At 64.6% G+C, this 18,483-nt stretch overlaps 1 protein-coding gene across 2 annotated transcripts in view; it reads left to right on the forward strand.

Annotated features, from left to right (window-relative positions):
* BAHCC1 (BAH domain and coiled-coil containing 1) overlaps positions 1–6,542 on the forward strand; it is a 56,203-nt gene extending 49,661 nt beyond the window's left edge. Inside the window, exons 18-27 of one of the 2 annotated variants that reach the window (XM_044247252.1) lie at positions 68–175; positions 264–438; positions 523–637; positions 716–791; positions 887–995; positions 1,335–1,454; positions 1,577–1,753; positions 1,869–3,040; positions 3,710–3,946; positions 4,429–6,542. In XM_044247252.1, coding sequence (XP_044103187.1) covers positions 68–175; positions 264–438; positions 523–637; positions 716–791; positions 887–995; positions 1,335–1,454; positions 1,577–1,753; positions 1,869–3,040; positions 3,710–3,946; positions 4,429–4,635 — 2,496 coding nt within the window. In that variant the 3' untranslated portion in view covers positions 4,636–6,542. The remainder of the gene's footprint in view (positions 1–67; positions 176–263; positions 439–522; positions 638–715; positions 792–886; positions 996–1,334; positions 1,455–1,576; positions 1,754–1,868; positions 3,041–3,709; positions 3,947–4,428) is intronic. The other variant, XM_044247253.1, reaches the window with a different exon arrangement.
* Positions 6,543–18,483: the final 11,941 nt, after the last annotated feature.

Here is an 18,483-nt window from a genome sequence, read left to right on the forward strand (position 1 = left end):
CCTGGGCTGGCCGGGAGCCTGTGGCCGGGGCCACGCTGACCTCCTTCCTTCCCACCCGCCCCAACAGCGGAAGAACGGGGCCCTGTCCATCGCGCTATCGCCTCGGAACGCCAAGGCCATCCTGGGGAAAGGCAGGAAGGTAGGCACGGTGGAAAGCGAGGCCGTGGGCCAGCAGGTAGCGTCCCCATCCCCCGGGCGCCGGGTCAGGATGCAGACCTCTCCTGCCCACCCTCCAGTGGGAGTTGACCCCTCTGGCCCCCCAGGGCAAGGGCCGGGCCGTGAGTCGGCTGCTGGAGAGCTTTGCGGTGGACAACGATTTTGCGTTTGACGACAACGGCAGCTTCGAGGAGGAGGAGGAGGAGGAAGAGGAGGAGGAAGGCGAGGAAGAGCCGGCGGCCGCCAGTGGGCCTCTGAGCGCTGAGCAGAGCGCAGCCCTGGGTGAGCGGCCCCGGAGTGCCCCTGGGTGCCAGGCGGCGGGGCGGGGGCGGGGGCCGGGCAGACGCTGACGCCCGGTTCCCTCAGCTCGCTCATGCACCATACACAAGGAGGACCTGCAGGACGGGCTGCCCGTGCTCATTCCCAAGGAGGACAGTCTGCTGTACGCGGGCAGCGTCAGGACCCTGCAGCCCCCTGACATGTGAGGCCCGGGTGCGCGCGGGGCGGGGGCGGGGGGCGGGCAGGGACGCACAGGCCGCTCACACGTCTGCTCCCGCAGCTACAGCATCGTCATTGAGGGCGAGAGAGGCAACCGGCCCAGGATCTACTCGCTGGAACAGCTGCTGCAGGAGGCGGTACGGGGCCGGCGGGGCCGGGGGCGGGCGGTGAGGGGATGCCCCGCGGGCGCCGGCCCCACCACCCCCTCACTGCCCGCCTCCCGGCCCCGCAGGTTCTGGATGTGCGGCCGCAGTCCAGCCGCTACCTCCCCCCGGGCACGAGGGTGTGCGCCTACTGGAGCCAGAAGTCCCGCTGTCTGTACCCGGGCAACGTGGTCCGAGGTGAGCCGGGCCAACGTCCGGCATCCAGGCTCCGCAGACACGGCTCCCTGGGCATCCCGGGTGGGGACAGGGCGGGCGGCTGTGGCCATCCACGAGGTCCGGCCGGGAACAACAGGGAATGTGGGGTCCCCTGGGCCACAAGCAGGGGTGTGGAGCCCTGGGGTCGTGCAGGTGAGTGAGTGTCTGCGGCGAGGCTGTCTGTGTCCTGGCGGCCGGGGCAGCCCCGAGGAGGCAGACTGTCCCCGTGTCTGCGAGGCGCCAAGAGCCTCCCACCTGGCGGCCGGGGCGAGCCGCGCGGAGCCGGAGAGGGCCGCCTGCTCAGCTGGGCCTCACCCCCAGGCTCCTGCAGCGACGAGGAGGAGGACCTGGACTCCGTGGTCGTGGAGTTTGACGACGGCGACACCGGCCACATCGCGGTCTCCAACATCAGGCTGCTGCCTCCCGACTTCAAAATCCAGTGTGAGCCCCGGGGCTGCTGCGGTGGGGCCCCCTCCCTGCTCCCCTCCCTGCCACCATGCTGTGTTCCTCCCAAGACCTGGGGGAAAGCCGGGCCACGCTGAGGCCGCACGTCCACTCTGCAGGCACTGAGCCCTCGCCCGCACTGCTGGTGTCCAGCAGCTGCCGGAGGACCAAGAAAGCTTCCTTCGAGGTCCCCCCACCCAGCGAGGCCCCCGCCCCGAGCCTGTCCCCCAAGGTGCATGACGGCCCGGAAGCCTCGAAGACCCCCGGGAAGAAGTCCGTCAGCAAAGACAAAGCCGGTACCCATGGGGGAGGGGCAGGGCAGCACCTGGGGGGAGGGGCGGAGTGCCCAGAGCTCGGCAGGGGGTGGGGGGGAACAGGTGGGACCTCTGACTGCACCTGGCCTCCCCCCAGGCAAGGCGGAGCTCCTCACCTCAGGTGCCAAGCCCCCCGCGGGGGCCGCAGACCACTTCCTGGGCCGCCGGGGCAGCCCGCTGCTGAGCTGGTCGGCGGTGGCGCAGACGAGGCGGAAGGCGGTGGCGGCGGCGGGCAGCAAGGGCCCCGGCGCGCTGCAGAACCTCTTCCAGCTCAACGGCAGCGCCAGGAAGCTGCGGGCGCGCGAGGCGCTGTTCCCCGTGCACGGCGTGGCCGCCCCCGTGTTCGGCAACGGCTTCCGCGCCGACTCCTTCAGCAGCCTGGCCAGCGCCTACGCGCCCTTCGTGGGCGGGGCCGGGCCGGGGCTGCCCGGGGGCGCGCACAAGCTGCTGCGGGCCAAGAGGGCCGAGCGCGCGGAGGCCGAGAAGGGTGCGCGGCGGCGGGCGGGCGGCGAGTTCCTGGTCAAGCTGGACCACGAGGGCGTGACCTCCCCCAAGAACAAGAACTGCAAGGCGCTGCTCGTGGGCGACAAGGACCCCAAGCTGGGGCGGCCCCTGCCCAGCCCCAGCTACGCGCACCCGGCCCTGGTGGGCAAGGACAGGAAGGGGCGGGCGCCCGTGCACCCTCTGCCCATGGGGCTGGCGCTGCGCAAGTTCGCGGGCCAGGCCGAGTTCCCGCTGCCCTGCGACAGCGACTGCCACAGCTCCTACTCGGACGACGAGGAGGACGGGCCCGGGCTGGCCCCCGGCGTGCCCTCCCGCTTCCTCGCCCGCCTGTCGGTGTCGTCCTCCTCCTCAGGCTCCTCCACCTCCTCGTCGTCGGGCTCCCTGTCCACCTCCAGCCTCTGCTCCTCGGACGACGAGGGCTCCTCCTACAGCTCGGACGACGAGGACCCGGCCCTGCTGCTCCAGACCTGCCTCACCCACCCCGTGCCCGCCCTCCTGGCGCGGCCCGAGGCCCTGCGCTCCAAGGGCGGCGGGCCCCACGCGCACGCCCAGCGCTGCTTCCTGTCCCGGGCTGCGGTGGCCGGCGGGGGCGCGGGTTCGGGCCCCGGCGGCAAGTCCAAGCTGAAGCGCAAGGAGGCTCTGAGCTTCTCCAAAGCCAAAGAGCTTTCGCGGAGGCAGCGGCTGCCCTCCGTGGAAAACCGGCCAAAGATCTCCGCCTTCCTGCCCGCCCGGCAGCTCTGGAAGTGGTCCGGGAACCCCACGCAGGTAGGTGGCCCGGCCCCCGCCCCACCCGCCGGGAGCCCCTGCTGCCCGGAAGTCCGCCCACTCCCTCTTTCTCATCCTGCTTTCGGTTTTTCTATTTCGGGTCGACAAACAAAAAAAAAAGTGAACTTCGGGAAGAACAAAAGCTTGTGCCTGATGTGACCAGGCAGGCAGCTGCCCCCGTGTCCCCTCTGAGTCCCCGCTGCCTGCTCGGTGCTGTGGGGCGTGTCCCCCAGGGTTTTGCTTCCCATGCGGCAGACCCCCGGGGGTACCTCTCTCTGTGCGCACAACGGAGCGGGTTCAGGGGGCCGCAGGGTGCTGCCCCACTGCGTGCACACGCGGGCGTCTTTGCCGCACTCTGTGGACAGACACGCCGTTTGTGCCTCTCTGCCCTGGGAGCCACACCGCCGTGGACACCCCGTGGCTTCCTCCCCTCCAAACCTTCCGGTCCAGCATCCCTCCTCAGTCATGACCCAGCGTGCAGGGTGGGCATGGGCGTGACCCTAACCCTGGAGCGCCCCATCTGGCCCTCAAAGGCATCTGTGCACATGCGTTTGCACACGAGACGTGCCGTCTGTCCTTCCGCTGTCCCTCTGTCCCTCCCTGTCTTTCTCCTGCCCGCCAGTCCCCGGGTCCCTCACTGCCGTCTGCCTCTGGCTGTGTCCCCTGCAGCGCCGGGGCATGAAGGGGAAAGCCAGGAAGCTGTTCTACAAGGCCATCGTCCGGGGCAAGGAGACGCTGCGCGTCGGGGACTGCGCCGTGTTCCTGTCGGCCGGGCGGCCTAACCTGCCCTACATTGGCCGCATCGAGAGCATGTGGGAGTCGTGGGGCAGCAACATGGTGGTGAAGGTCAAGTGGTTTTACCACCCGGAGGAGACCAAGCTGGGGAAGCGGCAGAGCGATGGGAAGGTGAGAGCCGGGGCAGGCGGGGGCCTGGGGGAGGTGGAGACCCAAGGTAGGGGGGGATGGGGGGGCAGGGGCGGCAGGCAAAACCAGAGGAGTGGCCCCATCCGTGAACACCTTCCCGCCCCCCACACCTTGAGGCGTCCCCGTGGAGGGCGGACGCACTGGAGACAGGTCACCGGGGTCCCTCCCCCGCCGTGCCTCCCAGGCTCCCTGTGGCGGGGGGATGGTTTCACCTCTCAGGGGGTACGCGGCCCCAAGCAGGCCCTCTCCGCAGCGGACCCCACCCAGGAGGCCCCCAGCATCCCCTCTGTTCTCCCCTGGGAAGGACACGGGTTTGCAGATGCTTCAGACAGGGGCAGGACCCAGAGGGCCGGGGCCACGGCTCCAGGGCTGATCTGAGGGGCCCTCCCAGAACCGAGAGGCGGGCCCCACGCCGGATGGGGCTCCCCAGCGCAGCCCCGCCCAGCTCCCCGCTCCCCCGACAGAACGCGCTGTACCAGTCCTGCCACGAGGATGAGAACGACGTGCAGACCATCTCCCACAAGTGCCAGGTCGTGGGGCGGGAGCAGTACGAGCAGATGGCCCGGGGCCGCAGGTGCCAGGACCGGCGCGACCTCTACTACCTGGCGGGCACGTATGACCCCACCACGGGGCGCCTGGTGGCGGCCGACGGAGCGCCTATCCTGGGCTGAGCCCGGCGGAGTGGGGCCGGGGCTCGCGCCCAGGGAGCGGCGGGCGGCAGGAGCACGCAGCGAGTCGGCAAATATGCAAGCGCTCCCGGGCCCAGGCTTCGCATTCCTCTCCCCGGGGAGCGGGGCCCGGCCCTTGGGGCACCCCCCCGCCCCCGCCTCGGCCGCCCGGCCGCGCTCCCGTCGGCCGTCCCCGAGAGATTAGAATCCAAGCCATATTCTCCCTAGTACCTCCGACTGTCTCCCGCCAGGGAAAGCAGAAATCAGGTGTGTTGTCTATTTATTTCTCTATGTAAATATTGTATTTCTGCGGGAAGTTTTATGGAAAAAAATAGTGGAAGAGGATTTTTTTTCTCCCCACACGCGTGATGAGGCTGTATGTGCATGCGTGTGCGTGAGTGTGTGCGTGTGTGTGTAGATTTCGTTCTGGGGGTTTTCGTTGAAAATGCACTGTTTTGCTCAGCCTGGCTGAGTTCTGATGGGGGCGTCTGTGGCCACGGAAGCAGCTGGGGGAGGGGCTGGCCACGGGAGGGAGGACAGGACCCTCGGTCACGGGACTGATCGTGGGGCCCCATGCGATGGAGTCACACTGGTGTTTATTCCCTTTTGACCCACCTACTAGGAAAAGCATAGCTCGGGGTGCAGGGCAGTGAGGGAGGGCCACCCTGAGGGTCCCCAGGGAGAGAAGGGATTCCAGAGGCTAAAATAAAAACCAGGACCAGCTGGTCCCCCAGCAGCCATATGTGCATCTTACCTCTGTTCAAAACAAATATGAACAAATATTTTAAAAGTATCAATACGAAAAAAATGACATTTTGATTTTATTTCCTGAATATTCCGAGTTCTTATTGATTTCCGTTGTGATGGTCAGTTTGCCCAAGCCTCCACTCGGAGCAGGGAAGGGACCAGCCCCCACCAACTCACTGGGAGGTTCCAGCGCCTTTTCTGTGGCCGCTGGGCATGGCAGATGGCCGGGCTGGGAGACCAATGTTTGGGGCATGGGGCCGCTCGGGTCCCTCCTGTCTGCCTGAACCTACGCCCACGAGGGGCTGTTCACCCCGCACCCAGGAGCCTCATAGTGCTTGTCACCCCCTCATTCCTCCTGTGGCAAGAGAGACCGGGTGAGCCAGACCCACGGCCTAGCAGCCCTTATTCCAGAAACCTACGTAGGGCCACGTGTCCTCACGTGCCACCACACTCCCCAGGAACCCCAAGAAAGCCCCCCCAAGTTTGTCACTGTTTCTGCAGCCCAGGTCCCTGGAAAATGTGGGATGTCGGTGGGTGCCCGGCACCCCAACCGGGCCCCTCTCTGGCCCCTTCCTTTCCGGCCGGGAAACCACTCCGGCCCCACCTCCCGCTCCTGGCTCCACGGGAAGTACAGGGGCGGGGGGGGGGGTCCCCTGCCCACCAGCTTACCTCTCCCACCTCGTTCTCCCCTTTGTCTCGGCACGAGTGCAATATTTCAGTCCTGGCAGTCACCCGGGAGGCGGCGCCCGAGGGCCTGCTCGCGGCTGGACAAGCGGAATGGAGAAGATGCGCCCGGCGCCAAGGCGCTGAGTGGGGACAGCCCCGCCGCAACAGTGAGCGCCCGAGGCCCTTTGCAAGCCCGGGCACCCAGCGAAGGAACAGCCCCTTCTCTCGGCCCTCGCGCTGACTCTCCCTCCGTCCCTCCCTGTGCGCGTGGGCCGTGCGGCCTGCCCTCTGACCAGGGTAGACGGGGCGGAGCTCGCTCTTGTAAATGTGTAAACTAAGAGGATGGTTGGATTTTTTTTTTCAATGTAAACACTAAAAACAAACAAACAAAAAACACAAAGGTTTTATGAACAGCAAACTCTATGTAAAGGCATTTTAGTATTAAATTTTTTATTGATAACTTGCTTAAGAATAAATATATGAACTATTGTACAGGTGGTCAGTGGTCCGGAATCCTAACTGTGCCTCGGCGTCCGCGTGACGTCATAGGTGTCTCCCCGGAGGCCACGGCGTCTTGGGGGGGTCTCAGCCAACATGCCCACATGCAAGCCAAGTCTGCCCCCCAAGTCCGCGAGAGGGGAGCCCCTCAGGGCACGGGGACTCACACACGTGAGGGGACTCTGCAACCAGAATGGGCCTGGGTGGCTCTGGCCTTTAAGACCTCCCAAGAGGAGGGTCCCTTTCTTTACACATCTCACCAGCCAGGGCAGCTGCTCCTGGAGGAAAGGAGGGGAGGCTCAGCCCCCGCAAGGCACAGGCACAGGGGGGACGGGTGGTCCCCAAAGTGCCAGCTAGTAGAGGCGTCTGAGACAACAGACACCCTCCTCAGGGAGAAGAGGAATTCATTCATTCAACAAACATTTTCTTAGCTGAGAGCCCTGAGGAGGGGTAATAAACAGTGCTCCAGACCGTTGATGGAGAGCTGAACCCCCAAGGTTGGAGGTGGTCAGAACGCAGGGTACATCGGGGAACTGGGAAGCCACCCCAACAAGCTGCTAGCTAGAGAGAGCCGTGTCCAGTGAAGCTGCAGGCCCAAGGTCTTTCTGGAACTGTCCGTCCAGCCAGGGAGGAGGCACTCCATTTTCCCTCCACCTCCAGGGTCCCTGGGGAGGGAGGTCCCGGCTGGAATTATAGACCCCAGGAAGGAGACTCCGATTAGGGCCGGCTGGAATTATAGACCCCAGGAAGGAGACTCCGATTAGGGCAGGTGGACAGGGCAGGGTAAAGTGTGGGGAGTGAGGCTACAACACAGACAGGGACACCCCCCCCCCGCAGGTGTGTAGAGAGCCGTGGACTGTTTGCACACACACACCCCCACACACAACCACCAGCCCACGCTGGGGCTGCCCTCAGCCAACCTGCTGACATCCCACCCACCCCCCATTTCCTCCACTGGACCAGCTGTCCAGAGAGCAGAGGGGACAGGGCCCTGGGCACAGAGACAGGATGGAAGGGACAAGAAGCTCTTCCCTCAGCAGTTCTGAGCCTGCCAAGCAAGGAGGATTAGAATGGGGTGTCTGAGCAGGAGGCCTGGGGCTGTGTACACTCAGAGCATACATCTGCTTCGAACGCCTCCTGACTGAAGTCTGAGCGCCTGGATTCAGCTGTGCCTGAAGGCGGACAGACTGCCCTTGGACTGAGTCCATGAATCAGCAGCCGCTGCTTCACACAGGGGAATTGGTGGGGTTTCTGTCTTGGTGGCCCATGGTCCCAACTATCCAAGGGCCGCAGCAGGAAGAGGGACAGAATGGGGCTGGAGGAGGCCTTGGGGGCCAGGCTGAGCCATGGGACTTGATAAAACAGGAAGGGCAGCTCTGAGGGAAGGAGAGCCTGCTAACCTAGGTTTCTGGCTTAAGAGCCCTCCCTGGGCTGGGGAGGAGGAACGGGGGCCAGGCCAGAGGCTCGAGAAACCCAGCCTCAGTGGTTTCACACGTTTACTTGTGGGCAGGGGCAGAATCCAGGGCACCCAGGGCCAGGATGGGGATGAAGGCCTGGAGCCACTGCCTCGGGCTTCTGGGGGCCATGAGCCGGGATTTGCAACTGCGCCGCCCCCTGCCCACACCAAGACACAGGGCACGGTGGGCACCGGTGGTCACAGTGGACGTCTTGGAGCGAGAGAGCAGGGTGGGGCCAGAGCGGGGTGGGTGCCGATGCCCAGAAAGGGCAACAGTGACCGCCCGGCAGCCGGGTGGGAGAGCTCCCCTGGCCCGTCACGGGTTCGAAGGCTCCGTTCCACTGATACTGGCGCCAGCCACAGCCTTCTAGATGCTGGGCACCCTGAGAGGCAGACAGGAAGGGACGCCACAACAGTCCTGCCGCCCAGACGGCGTCCCCGGTGGAATTCCTCTAGGAGGCTCGGGCTGAGCCAGGCCAGCTAGCTGCAGCCCTGGGCTCCCCGCTGCAGCCAGACGGACGGCGACTTCAAGGACACCGTGAGGAACAGCTCATGAGGGCTTCCCGGAGGAGGCGATGCAGGCAGAAAGGCGGTGAGGAGCACGGCTGGCAGCCAGGAGGCACAGGGGCCCGATGCTGGAGATGGAGTGTGACAGGCCCGATGGCGGTGGCTGCGCTGTCTGCCAGACGACAGGCTCTAGGCCGAGGGCCCACACGCCCGCTGAGACCACCCCCGCTGGGCCAGGGTGAGAGGGGCCCAGCCAGACCCTGGGGAAGGGGTGGTGCCCAAAGAGTGGCTCTAAGGGCCTGGGTGGGGGCCAGAGTACGTGGGGTGTTGGGGGTGTTGGGGGACGTGGTGATGGGCGCAGGAACATGGGCATGTGGGGGCGAGCTGAGAGGCTGATGACCACAGGGACACAGCAAGGGGGGACCAAAGCAGGATCGGGCGAGCCCCCAGCAGCTGCACCTGCTCCTTCCCCTTCCCCTCCAGGTGCCTCCCTGCCCCCTCCCGCTTCCCACCTTCACTCAGAATGGCCCCTGCCTTCTAGAACCTCCCACCCCCCAGAACAGGGCCCCAGGCGAGGGAAGGGGGTGGACAGGGGAGCCCCAAGGGTTAAATACACAGGACTGCACTTGGATCAAGACAAACGAGCCATTATGTGAAACGCAAAGCAAGATAAATGATGGCACTGGGCACGGAGATCGATACAAGGGGTGTTTGATCAGGTAGAAATGACAACCTGGCTGATCGCCATTCGTTTTTAACACCACAAGCCAATCGCGGGACGAGGGCCTTTAATTGTTTCTGCCCCAGCCTGGGGTGGGTGGGAGACGGTCCCAGACCCGGGCCACGGACAGGTGAGAGGTCAGCTCCGTGCCCCGGCCTGCGAAGGGGCATCTGGGCACTCAGCCAGCCAAAGGCCACGGCCTCCTGTGTCTGTGCAGCAGAGAGGCGAGACCTGTCTCTGCGGCCCTGGCTGCCAGCTAAGGCAGTGGACAGAGCCGGCACCCAGGAGTGACCCTGAAAGGCTTCCCTGCTTCCTGCCAGGATCCCAGGGGTCCCGACCTCCATACTGCCTCCTTGCCACCCCCCCCCGCCCCACCCCCCAGGGGTCCTAGTGAAAGCCAGCTCCCCCCCCCCCCAGCGCTGCTTCTCCTCTAAAGGCCAGGCCTCCTGCGCTTCTTCCCACCGCCAGCTTAAACCAGGGACAGTGACGGAAGCAAGGCGGCTCTGGGCAGCCCGGCCGGGAGGTCACTAAAGGAACCCTCTCAGGGCCCACCCAGGGCCTGAGTACCATGGGCGGGGGCACCAAGAGGCCCTAGTGACGCAGGCCCCCAAAGAGGACAAGGGAGGCAGGCAGGGCGAGGCGGCGGGTGGGTGGCAGCCCGGCTCTTCCTTGCCGCAGCCCAGGCCTGAGTCTACCACCGGCTCTTGCCGCCCCCAGGAACGGGACAAGATGAAGGCGAAGCTCACAAGAAGTGGCAGAAGGGGCTTCTGGGGGCACACGCACGCACACCGGGCCCTTTCTCTGGGCCCCACGTCACTGCCCCAGGTGGGAAGAATGGCCCAGCCAGCCCGGGGCTGAGCACGTGCCCCTTCCAAGCACACTGTCTTCTCATCCTCTGGCCAGCAGTGACAGTGACAGGACTGAGAGTGTGGGACACATGCCCGGCCCCAGGATGGACGCACTGGAGCCAGATTATACCCCCGCCCGGTACAGAGGTCCCGGTACCCCCCACCCGAGGATCCCTCGTGGCCCAGGGAGGTGCCCGCACAACTCTACCCAGGTCCTCACAGCTGCTCCAGGGGCTCAGTCCCTTCTACAGCCGTGGGATATGCCTCCCCCTCCCCACACTAGCCTGGGATGCCGTAGGCCCCGTGCAGCTCCCTGGCCAGCCCTGAAGGAGCATGGGGGCTGCTGGGGCAAACGCTCCAAGACCATCAGGACCTGGAGAAGAGAACCGAGGGCAAGGCCCAGGGTTCCAGGCCAGGTGAGCAGAGATGCCTCCAGGGAGGGGAGTTCTGGGTAGAAGCTGGGGTGGGAGGTGTGAACGCTCCTCCTCCCCGCACTGGCTGTCCTGTCTGTAAGCCCCGACTCCGGGGACGTGCCCCGTCAGGAGCTCTGACGCTTTTCCTTTGTCCAGGTGGGCACAGGACTCCAAGAGTAGTCTGGGCCCCCGGGGGAGAGCATCTCCATCGGATCCAGTAGGGACAACCCCCCCCAGGGGGATTCGGATGGCTAGGGTGACTGTGGGCCCTATGGACAGCCCTGGGACCCCATCCTTGGGCCTCCTTACCTCCAGTCTGGCCAGGACAGCCAGTGGCCACAGGACGGAGGACCCATGGGGGCTGTAACTGGGTTGTGGGGGAGGGGCAGGCCCACTGTTCTGCAGTCTCAAGACCCGTCCCATCCCAAGCCCTCCTGCTTGGGAGTCCCGCAGGGGCACGGTTCAGGCAGGAAGGGGACAGGGTGGCCTGCGCACACCCCCTCTGTGTTTGGTGCGGTCCTGAGTGGATGGAGTCGGAGGCCCAAGCTTCCCAGCACCTACAGCGGCCCGGAAGCTCACACACCTCTCGACTCCGTTCACCCCCTGAAGGGTGGGGAGAGGCCCTCCCAACCGAAGCAGGAAGCTGCAGCCATCCCTGAAGAACACCCAACGTCCTGGCCCTCACTGCCTTGTACACGAGCTGAGGAGGGCGGCCTGGAGCCCTGGGTGGGGGTGGGGGGCTCAAAATGAGCTGCGAACTTGGAAAATTGTTTTCTTAGGCCCCGCATTCCCCTGATGCCATCCCCCTTCTCTGGCCTAGAATAGACTGAATTTCAAGTGCTCTGTCACCTGCTGCCCCAACGGGGGGGGGGGGGTCCCCTTCCTAGGGGCATTTCCTGTTGGATTATGCAGGGCTCCCAAGGCAGACTGCACCTGTGCGCAGGGAGAAAGGCCCGGGACTGACCCAGCACACTGGGCGTCCCGGGCCCGTGCCTACGGTTCAGAGAAAACCTTCAGCAGTCCCGTTTTCCTGGATGGAGGGACGGAAGCCGCTGCGGACAGCCGGGGCTGCAGAGGCTGCCAGCGCCTCCCATATAGGGCCAACTCCGGGGACGCAGCCGCTCCGCCATCAGGCAAGGGTTTCTCGCCCTTGCAGATGTGATGTGCTCCCGGCACGAACACAACCTGTTCGCATCCAGGCCGTCCGTCGGTCCGTCACCTCCGTAAGTACATGCCGAAGACCTACTGCGTGCCGCGCTCCCTGCCAGGCACGGGGGCGCAGGGCTGAGCATCTCAGGAAGGCCCCGCCGGACAGGGCCCCTCATGAGTGCGGGCGGCGGCAGGCCGAGCAGCCCGGCCGAGGAGCCCAAGGAAGGGAGCCGCTCGCCCCTCTCCCGGGAAGCCCAGCCCCGGCAGCAAGTCCTTCCAGGGGCACCTCCCCGGCCTCCTTCCGCTGGTTTGACGCGCGGAGGTGGATTCAAGCTCCCGCTTCCCGGGCAAAGCGGCAGAGTCAGGCGCCGCCGTCCCCGCGTCTCCTCAGACAACCGCCTCCAGGCCGGGTCGCTGACCCTGCGCCTGCTGACCCCGAGGCCGGGGCAAAGCTGCTCCCGCCCCGCCGGGCCGCGGGCGCTGGGATCGGGCTCGGCCGGGAAGCGGCGCTCCGGACGGCGGCGGGGCCGACGCACCCCAACCCCCCGCAGGACGGGCCGGCTCGGGCCTCGCACGCGGTCTGCTGCGAGCCACGTTCGCCCGCCCCATCGGCCTGCGCGCGGACCGCGGACACCCGAGGCGGTCCGGGCTGCCGACGGAGACCCTCTGGCCGCCGAAGACGCGCCCCTGCGGGCTGGCGCCCGGCACTGCCGCCGGCCACGCCACCCCGCACGCGCGGAGCCACGCGGGCTGCCCTGCCGCCCTCCGGTCACATGACCCCGGCTGGGCCAATCGCGGCGCCTCTCCTCTCGCTTCTTCTGGGGAGGTGATTGGCTTTAGGGGTGAGCACGTGACCCAAGCTGAGCCAATCAGGGCCTGCCCCTGGGTTCTCGGGCGAGCCCCTCCCCCCCCCCCAAGGTGAGCAGGTGCGGCCGTCCGCCCCCCCAGGTGACCGCCAGTGATGCTTGGGTGCCCGGCTTCGTGCTGTCCTCAGGCAGGACCGCGCACCCGAGCCGTGGGGGTCGCCAGATAAAGTTCAGGACCACCAGCTGAATTCGACTTTCAGATCAACAACAAGTAATTGTAGCGTAAGAACCGTCCAGGTGGTGTTAGGGATATACTTATGCTAAAGGTTACTCACTGCGCCCCTCCGTCTGCTCCCGAGCCGGGAGCTCGAACTCACGACTCCAGATCGGGTGTCGGGAAGTGCTACCGGCGGAGCCAGCCAGGCACCCGCTCTCTGTAACGTCGTGTGTTGATTTGCCACTGGGGTCAGTGCGTTGACCTCGAAACCCAGCTGTTTGTCAAACTGGGTGCTGCCGAGCCCCCCGGCCGCATTGGACGCACCCAGCAGGTGTCGAGCATGGAGCAGAAGGTTGCACATAGAGGAGGCCAAGCAGGCCCCAAGGCACAGGAGGCCACTCCTGCCACAAATTCATGGCCTCTGTGAAGCCCGGTGATCTGCCGACCAAGGGAGAAGCAGTGTGGGCGTGCAGATGTGCCAGCCCCCGCCGCAAGCGGACCGCGGTGCCGTCACAGCCTTGCCTTGCAGGACAATCCTTCCGGCCCTGGTGGGGGGCAGGGCACAGACTGCTGCGCAGAGGCCTGGATGTCCAAGGCCAGGGTGTACACAGAGTCCTGGGCAGAGCCCGGCCATCTCAACAGCCATGAGGGACTTAGGAGCAAATGACTCGACTCAGGGAGGCTGGAGAAGGAGAGTGGACAGACATCATGGACTGTGCCCAGAGGCTGGGCATCTGCCTGCCCATGTGAGTGCCATCAGAGGCCCATTGCAGGAGGGTCCTGCACGGTCCAGTAAGCATGTGACCCACCCCAGGGCAGCCTGTCAGCTCCCCTCCCCCAGGAGCCTCAGGTTTGCTTCCTGAGCTCACGCTGAGAGCACAGCAGGCAGGAAGGATGTGCACAAGGACCCCGCCATGAACCTCTCCACCTGGATCCCCTGACAAATACCCAAGTGTCAGTGACAACAGACCTCAAATCCTGACGGTGATGCCACACCTCAGGGGACCCAGCCGCTCTGCAGTGGCAAGTCAATGACGTTGGGCCCTTCCGTCATGACACGTCCTGATGGGCCTCGTGAACCCCTACACCTGCCCAGGAAACCCCGCCCAGCCCCTGCCATGGAGGAACTCCTTTCTGAGCAAAGGACTATGACCATCCCTGTGCCACGCCCACCCCGGTCCCTGCAGCTCGGTCAAAGGGGTGCAGCCCACAGGCCCATGTAAGGGCTGTTTCTCCCTTGGCCCCAGACACATCCAGGAGCTGGAGGAGCAGGCAATGTTTCCTGCATTGTACCAGCGAGCTTGGGCTCTGCTTTCCGTCCTGACTCAGAGCTGGGCTGCTCTGGAGTGCATTATCCAGAGGAGGACACGGCCAGCCCAGGAAATGGGAGCTGGGGCCACACGGAGTGAATGGGGAAGGAGGGTTTGGGGTGACCAGCCTGGACTGCAGTTGGGTGGGACTGGGGACCTCAGGAACATTCCTCCGCAGCATGCCGATGTGTTAAGGGGGGACCTTCGCAATCCCAGGAGGGCAAAAGGCACAAGGGCTCCGACTCCCTGAGCAATAAAGGTTGGGTGAGCCCCTCGGAGGGGGGAGCCCACCCATCCGCAGCACCGGCTAGAGGCGAGGGCAGCGTGGAAGGTCAGCAGCAGAGGGGTCACGAACCCCAGCCGTAGCTGTGACCCCATGGGAGAAAAGGGCATCGTCTGGACTTGCCCGGGGTTGCACACATTTTATTCTCTCCTCCTTTCCTCTTCCTTCCTCCCGCTGTGGGGTCGCAGACATGCGAGTGCTGGGTAGTTCTAGCGTCTACTCGAGGCTCCAGACACTGGGCAGGATCTTACCAGAACTCAGGGAGTGCGCACACCCCAGGGGACTGTGTCCCGGTCGCCTCCCCCTGCCACGGTCACGTGCCCGAAGTCAACCTCTGTTGGGAAGGACATGTTTTTGTTGACCCTCAGACAGCGGCACTGTGCCAGGCAGGGAGGGCCCCTGGAGTCGTGGGTGTGAGTCGGGGAAAAATGTGTGACTTCCACGGGGCCAGAGTGGGGCCTCCTGGCCACTTCTTCCCACGGCAGATGCCCCTGCTTCCTGTCAGAATTGCCTTCACCAGACCAGCACGGTTCCGTAGAGCCACCAACCACCCCCCGCACAGCGCTGAGCTCAGGACCCAGGCCTGGAAGGCCACAGTGCGCTGACCCCTGGCCCAGGGAAGAAGCCCTTTCCTGGACATGCCGTGAAAAGCCTGTGTTTCTACTGGGTAGCCAAGCTGGGACGGGTGGCCCGGCCAGTATGCAGAGAGAAGCCAAGCCAGCAACAAGAGAAACCCGGCATCTCTGATCGCCTCGGAGAGCCAGCGGGCGGGGCTGTTGCCCCTGGCGGCTCTGGTAGCAACTTCGGCTGAGAAACTTGGCATTCGGAGTCCCTCAGTTGTAACTGGAGGGGCTTGGATGCACCAGCCCTGAGGGGCGGATGGCCGGCCTGCCATCCCTTTCCGAGCAGCCAGAGGCCCACGGTCACCCCTCCTGCCGGTGCACACCCTCTCCCCGCAAGCTCTGGTCCAGCAAGCACACTCTGGTGGCTGGTGGGGCCAGCGGAGGCCTGATGGGGTAGAAAGGGTGGTGAATTTCTGGGGAGCACCCCCAAGCTACTGCAGAAGTACTGCAAGGCCGAGACTTCGGAGAATGCTGGAAGCACGAACATGCCCGGCAGCAGCCGCCCAACCGGACTGGGCAGACCCTGCTCGGTGCTGTGCAGCCGGTGAGCAGCTGGGGAGGGGAGCAGGGGGCAGTGTGTGCCCTGTAGTGTCCCTGGCCCGTTCTACAGCTCCCGGGTCATCTTCTCTCTGCCTGTGCTCCTGCCCAGCGCTGAGGGCACACTGGTCATTCGGGGCCTGGCCACCCATCACTGACTTGCCTCCTGTGCTCTGGGAAGATGGGAAGGGGTCTGTGGCCACTCCCATGTCCTGCTTAAAGAGGAGGCAGGGACAACGCCGGTCAAGAAGGGACTGGGAGAGTGGGAGCATCCTGGGTAAGGGAGCTCCCCGCAGAAGGATGGTAGTTCTGGAAAGTTCTCAGCAGGCCTGCTTCTCTTGGCCTGTCAACCATGGGCCCTTGCTCTTCTGAGACCTAGTTCCTCATCTCTGAAAATGAGAAGATGCCAACGGGACAGGGCATCAGTGGGGGCTCCAGCGTGCCCTGTGACCCTGTGGCCGCTGCTGTTGGGCGCTGAGGGGCCCGTTGTGTGCAGAGAACGAGGGGGGCCCATCCACTGGTCATTTCTGGCCCCAACAGCATCCCCTGGTTTCTGGTTACTGGGAGGGACAGAGACTGCATCTGTTTTCCCCTTTCCCCAGCGTGTAGCTGGACTCCTGCCTGGCCAGGGTCAAGGTCACATTCCCCAGCTTCCCTTGCAGCTAGATGCTGTACTAAAGCCATGGTCTAGCCAGCAAGGGTGAACAGTGACGACATGTCCTTCAGTGTCAAGGCTGTGCTCCTCCTCCTCTGCCCTCCCCTCCTGCTGTTTGTCCTATGCTAAGCAGCCGAAGGGGACCAGGGGCAGGAAGCTGCACTGGGGATAACAGAGGAACAGGGCATGATGAGCGCGGGTTCCGGCCGACCCCGAAGCACCCCCAAGCTTTCCTGGAGGCTTTCCGTGAAAGAGAAAGGAATGTCCCCCTCACTTAAGTCACTGTATTTTGGAGTTCCTGCGGGGACAGATCCGGAGCTTGGGTGTGATTTAGTGTGGCCCCCGTGGGCTCGGAGGGCTCCCCCCTCCACCTCTGTGCCTCCTCCGGGCCCTTCATCCCCGTGCTGCTGGGACACTTCCCCCAAGAGTCCCCGCGACACTGCCGTCTCCGAGGCCAGCTCACTCCCAGTCCCAACGTCAGGCCGGGGCAGGCCTCTCGCAGCACAGAGCACTCACTGCAGCCTGTAATTATGTATTTATTGTGGATTTCCTGGATTGCCCGCTGCCCCGGACTGCCATTAACCTGTGAGCAGGGCCCCCGCCTCTGTGTGCACCGTCACGTCCCTGCACCCAGCTCGGGGTCTGCGCACAAACATGCACCCAGCAAAGCCCCACCAGGCGGGCGCTGACCCTACCAACACCACGGCCCTCCCCCTGCCCCTCCCCCGAAGCCCAGAATCCCCTCCCCAGTTTGCTTTGTTCTGCACCAGCCCTGACCTCTCACCGGAGCTCCCGTGCCCCGGGCTGGCCAGCTAGCCACACCAGCCGCATGTCATTTTCTGGGAGAATTGAGACTAGAATTCCAGAAGCAGCTCCAGTGCTCATTGGCAGTTGTGGCCAGAGTTTCTGTCCTATAAATGGGGATGATACCCCTCGCCTCTTAGTCATGGAGGCATTTGGAAGATCAAGAGGTGGCGTGTGTTCCCCTCACCCCCAAAGGGCAGAGTGAGGGACAGATAATCCCAAGGCACAGGTCCAGGGCCACCGGAACCCACCCACACTGCCAGTGGAAATGGTGGTCAGCACTGCCCTTGGAGGACCGGTCGCATCCGGACCAAACCAAACACTTGCCTCCCCGCCACCCCACCACCAGGCACACGCCCAGAAGACAGGCTCTAGAATGCTTAGAGCGGCACTGCTCCTAACCCGGAGGGAGCCGGGAGCCGGAGAGAATAAACCGAGCCGCCCCATACAGTGAAACACAACACAGCCGTGCAAAAGGACAGACAGAAGCAGTGGTGGGCTGCCGCCTGTGGCTTACGCTGAGCGGGGGCCCCCTCGGAGGACAGGCAGGGCTCTCCATCAGTGTGCATTAAAGATCAGACTCCCCAGATGCCACACGATTTGATTTCCCTCCCTGCCCCTTGCTTCCCCTTCTCCCCCGCCCCACCTCCTACCTGCTTTCAAAGCCATCTCAAGTGCTACCTCCTTCCCTTGTCTCCATTCTGCTAGGAGTCCCCTCCCTCCTGAACCTCTCCAGGTCCTTGGCTCAGGCTGCCTTATCCTGAACTCATGTGTGGCTGTGCTGTTGGACCCTGAACTTCCCGACTGGAACACACTCTTTTCCCCTTGGGGTCCCCTGAGGCTGAGCCCCGGCAGGGCAGAGGAAGGCCCCCTTTCTCTGGGTGAATATGCCCTGCTTCGAGAGCAGGCCTGTGTTGGCATGGACCGTATGCCCTCCAGTGTGTACTGGGCACCCAGCAGACCCAGGAACCATGAAAAGCGGACAGGGAACAAGGCAAGTCCCTACCACCGGATTTATAGTCCCCGTGGCAACGGTTTAATGAAAATGAAACATCCAGGAAGGCTTCCTGGGGGAGGAGGCACCTAACTTTATTGCTCACGTGCACCAGCAGGAGCACAGTTCCTCTGCTGCGGTGCCGTGCTCTCCTCATTGGCAGGCTGTCCTAGCAGGAGAGGCTCCAAATGGTTCTGTGGGAGAGAAGGTTCAGCTGAGCCCTGGGCTGCCGGTGGGGGTGGTGCGGGGATTTGGGGCGTGGAGGTATGTAGTGTAGATACGGGGTGTGGGGCCATCTCCGCACAGGATGCTCACAGGTTTCACTTGCATAGTATGGCACTGCCATAAAACAAAACAGCGACATTTCTAGGATGAGTCAGTTCCCGCCTCAGAACGGTCAGAGCACACCTCACTGCCCCAGCTGCCCTGCCTGGTACCGGAGCCTGTCCCGGAGCCACAGTGTCAGCTTGGCCAAAGAGGAGCCTGAAGACAAGAAAGCCGGCGGGGAAAGCCGGGTCAGGCTGTGTACCCACTCTGCTCCCTGCCGGGTCGCTGTGTCCCTCTCCCCAAGGTCACAGCTCCTGCTGGCTGGGCCCCTCCCGGGACTACCGCTGCCC

Source organism: Neovison vison, chromosome 5 (assembly GCF_020171115.1).
Source record: "Neovison vison isolate M4711 chromosome 5, ASM_NN_V1, whole genome shotgun sequence".
NCBI lineage: Eukaryota > Metazoa > Chordata > Mammalia > Carnivora > Mustelidae > Neogale > Neogale vison.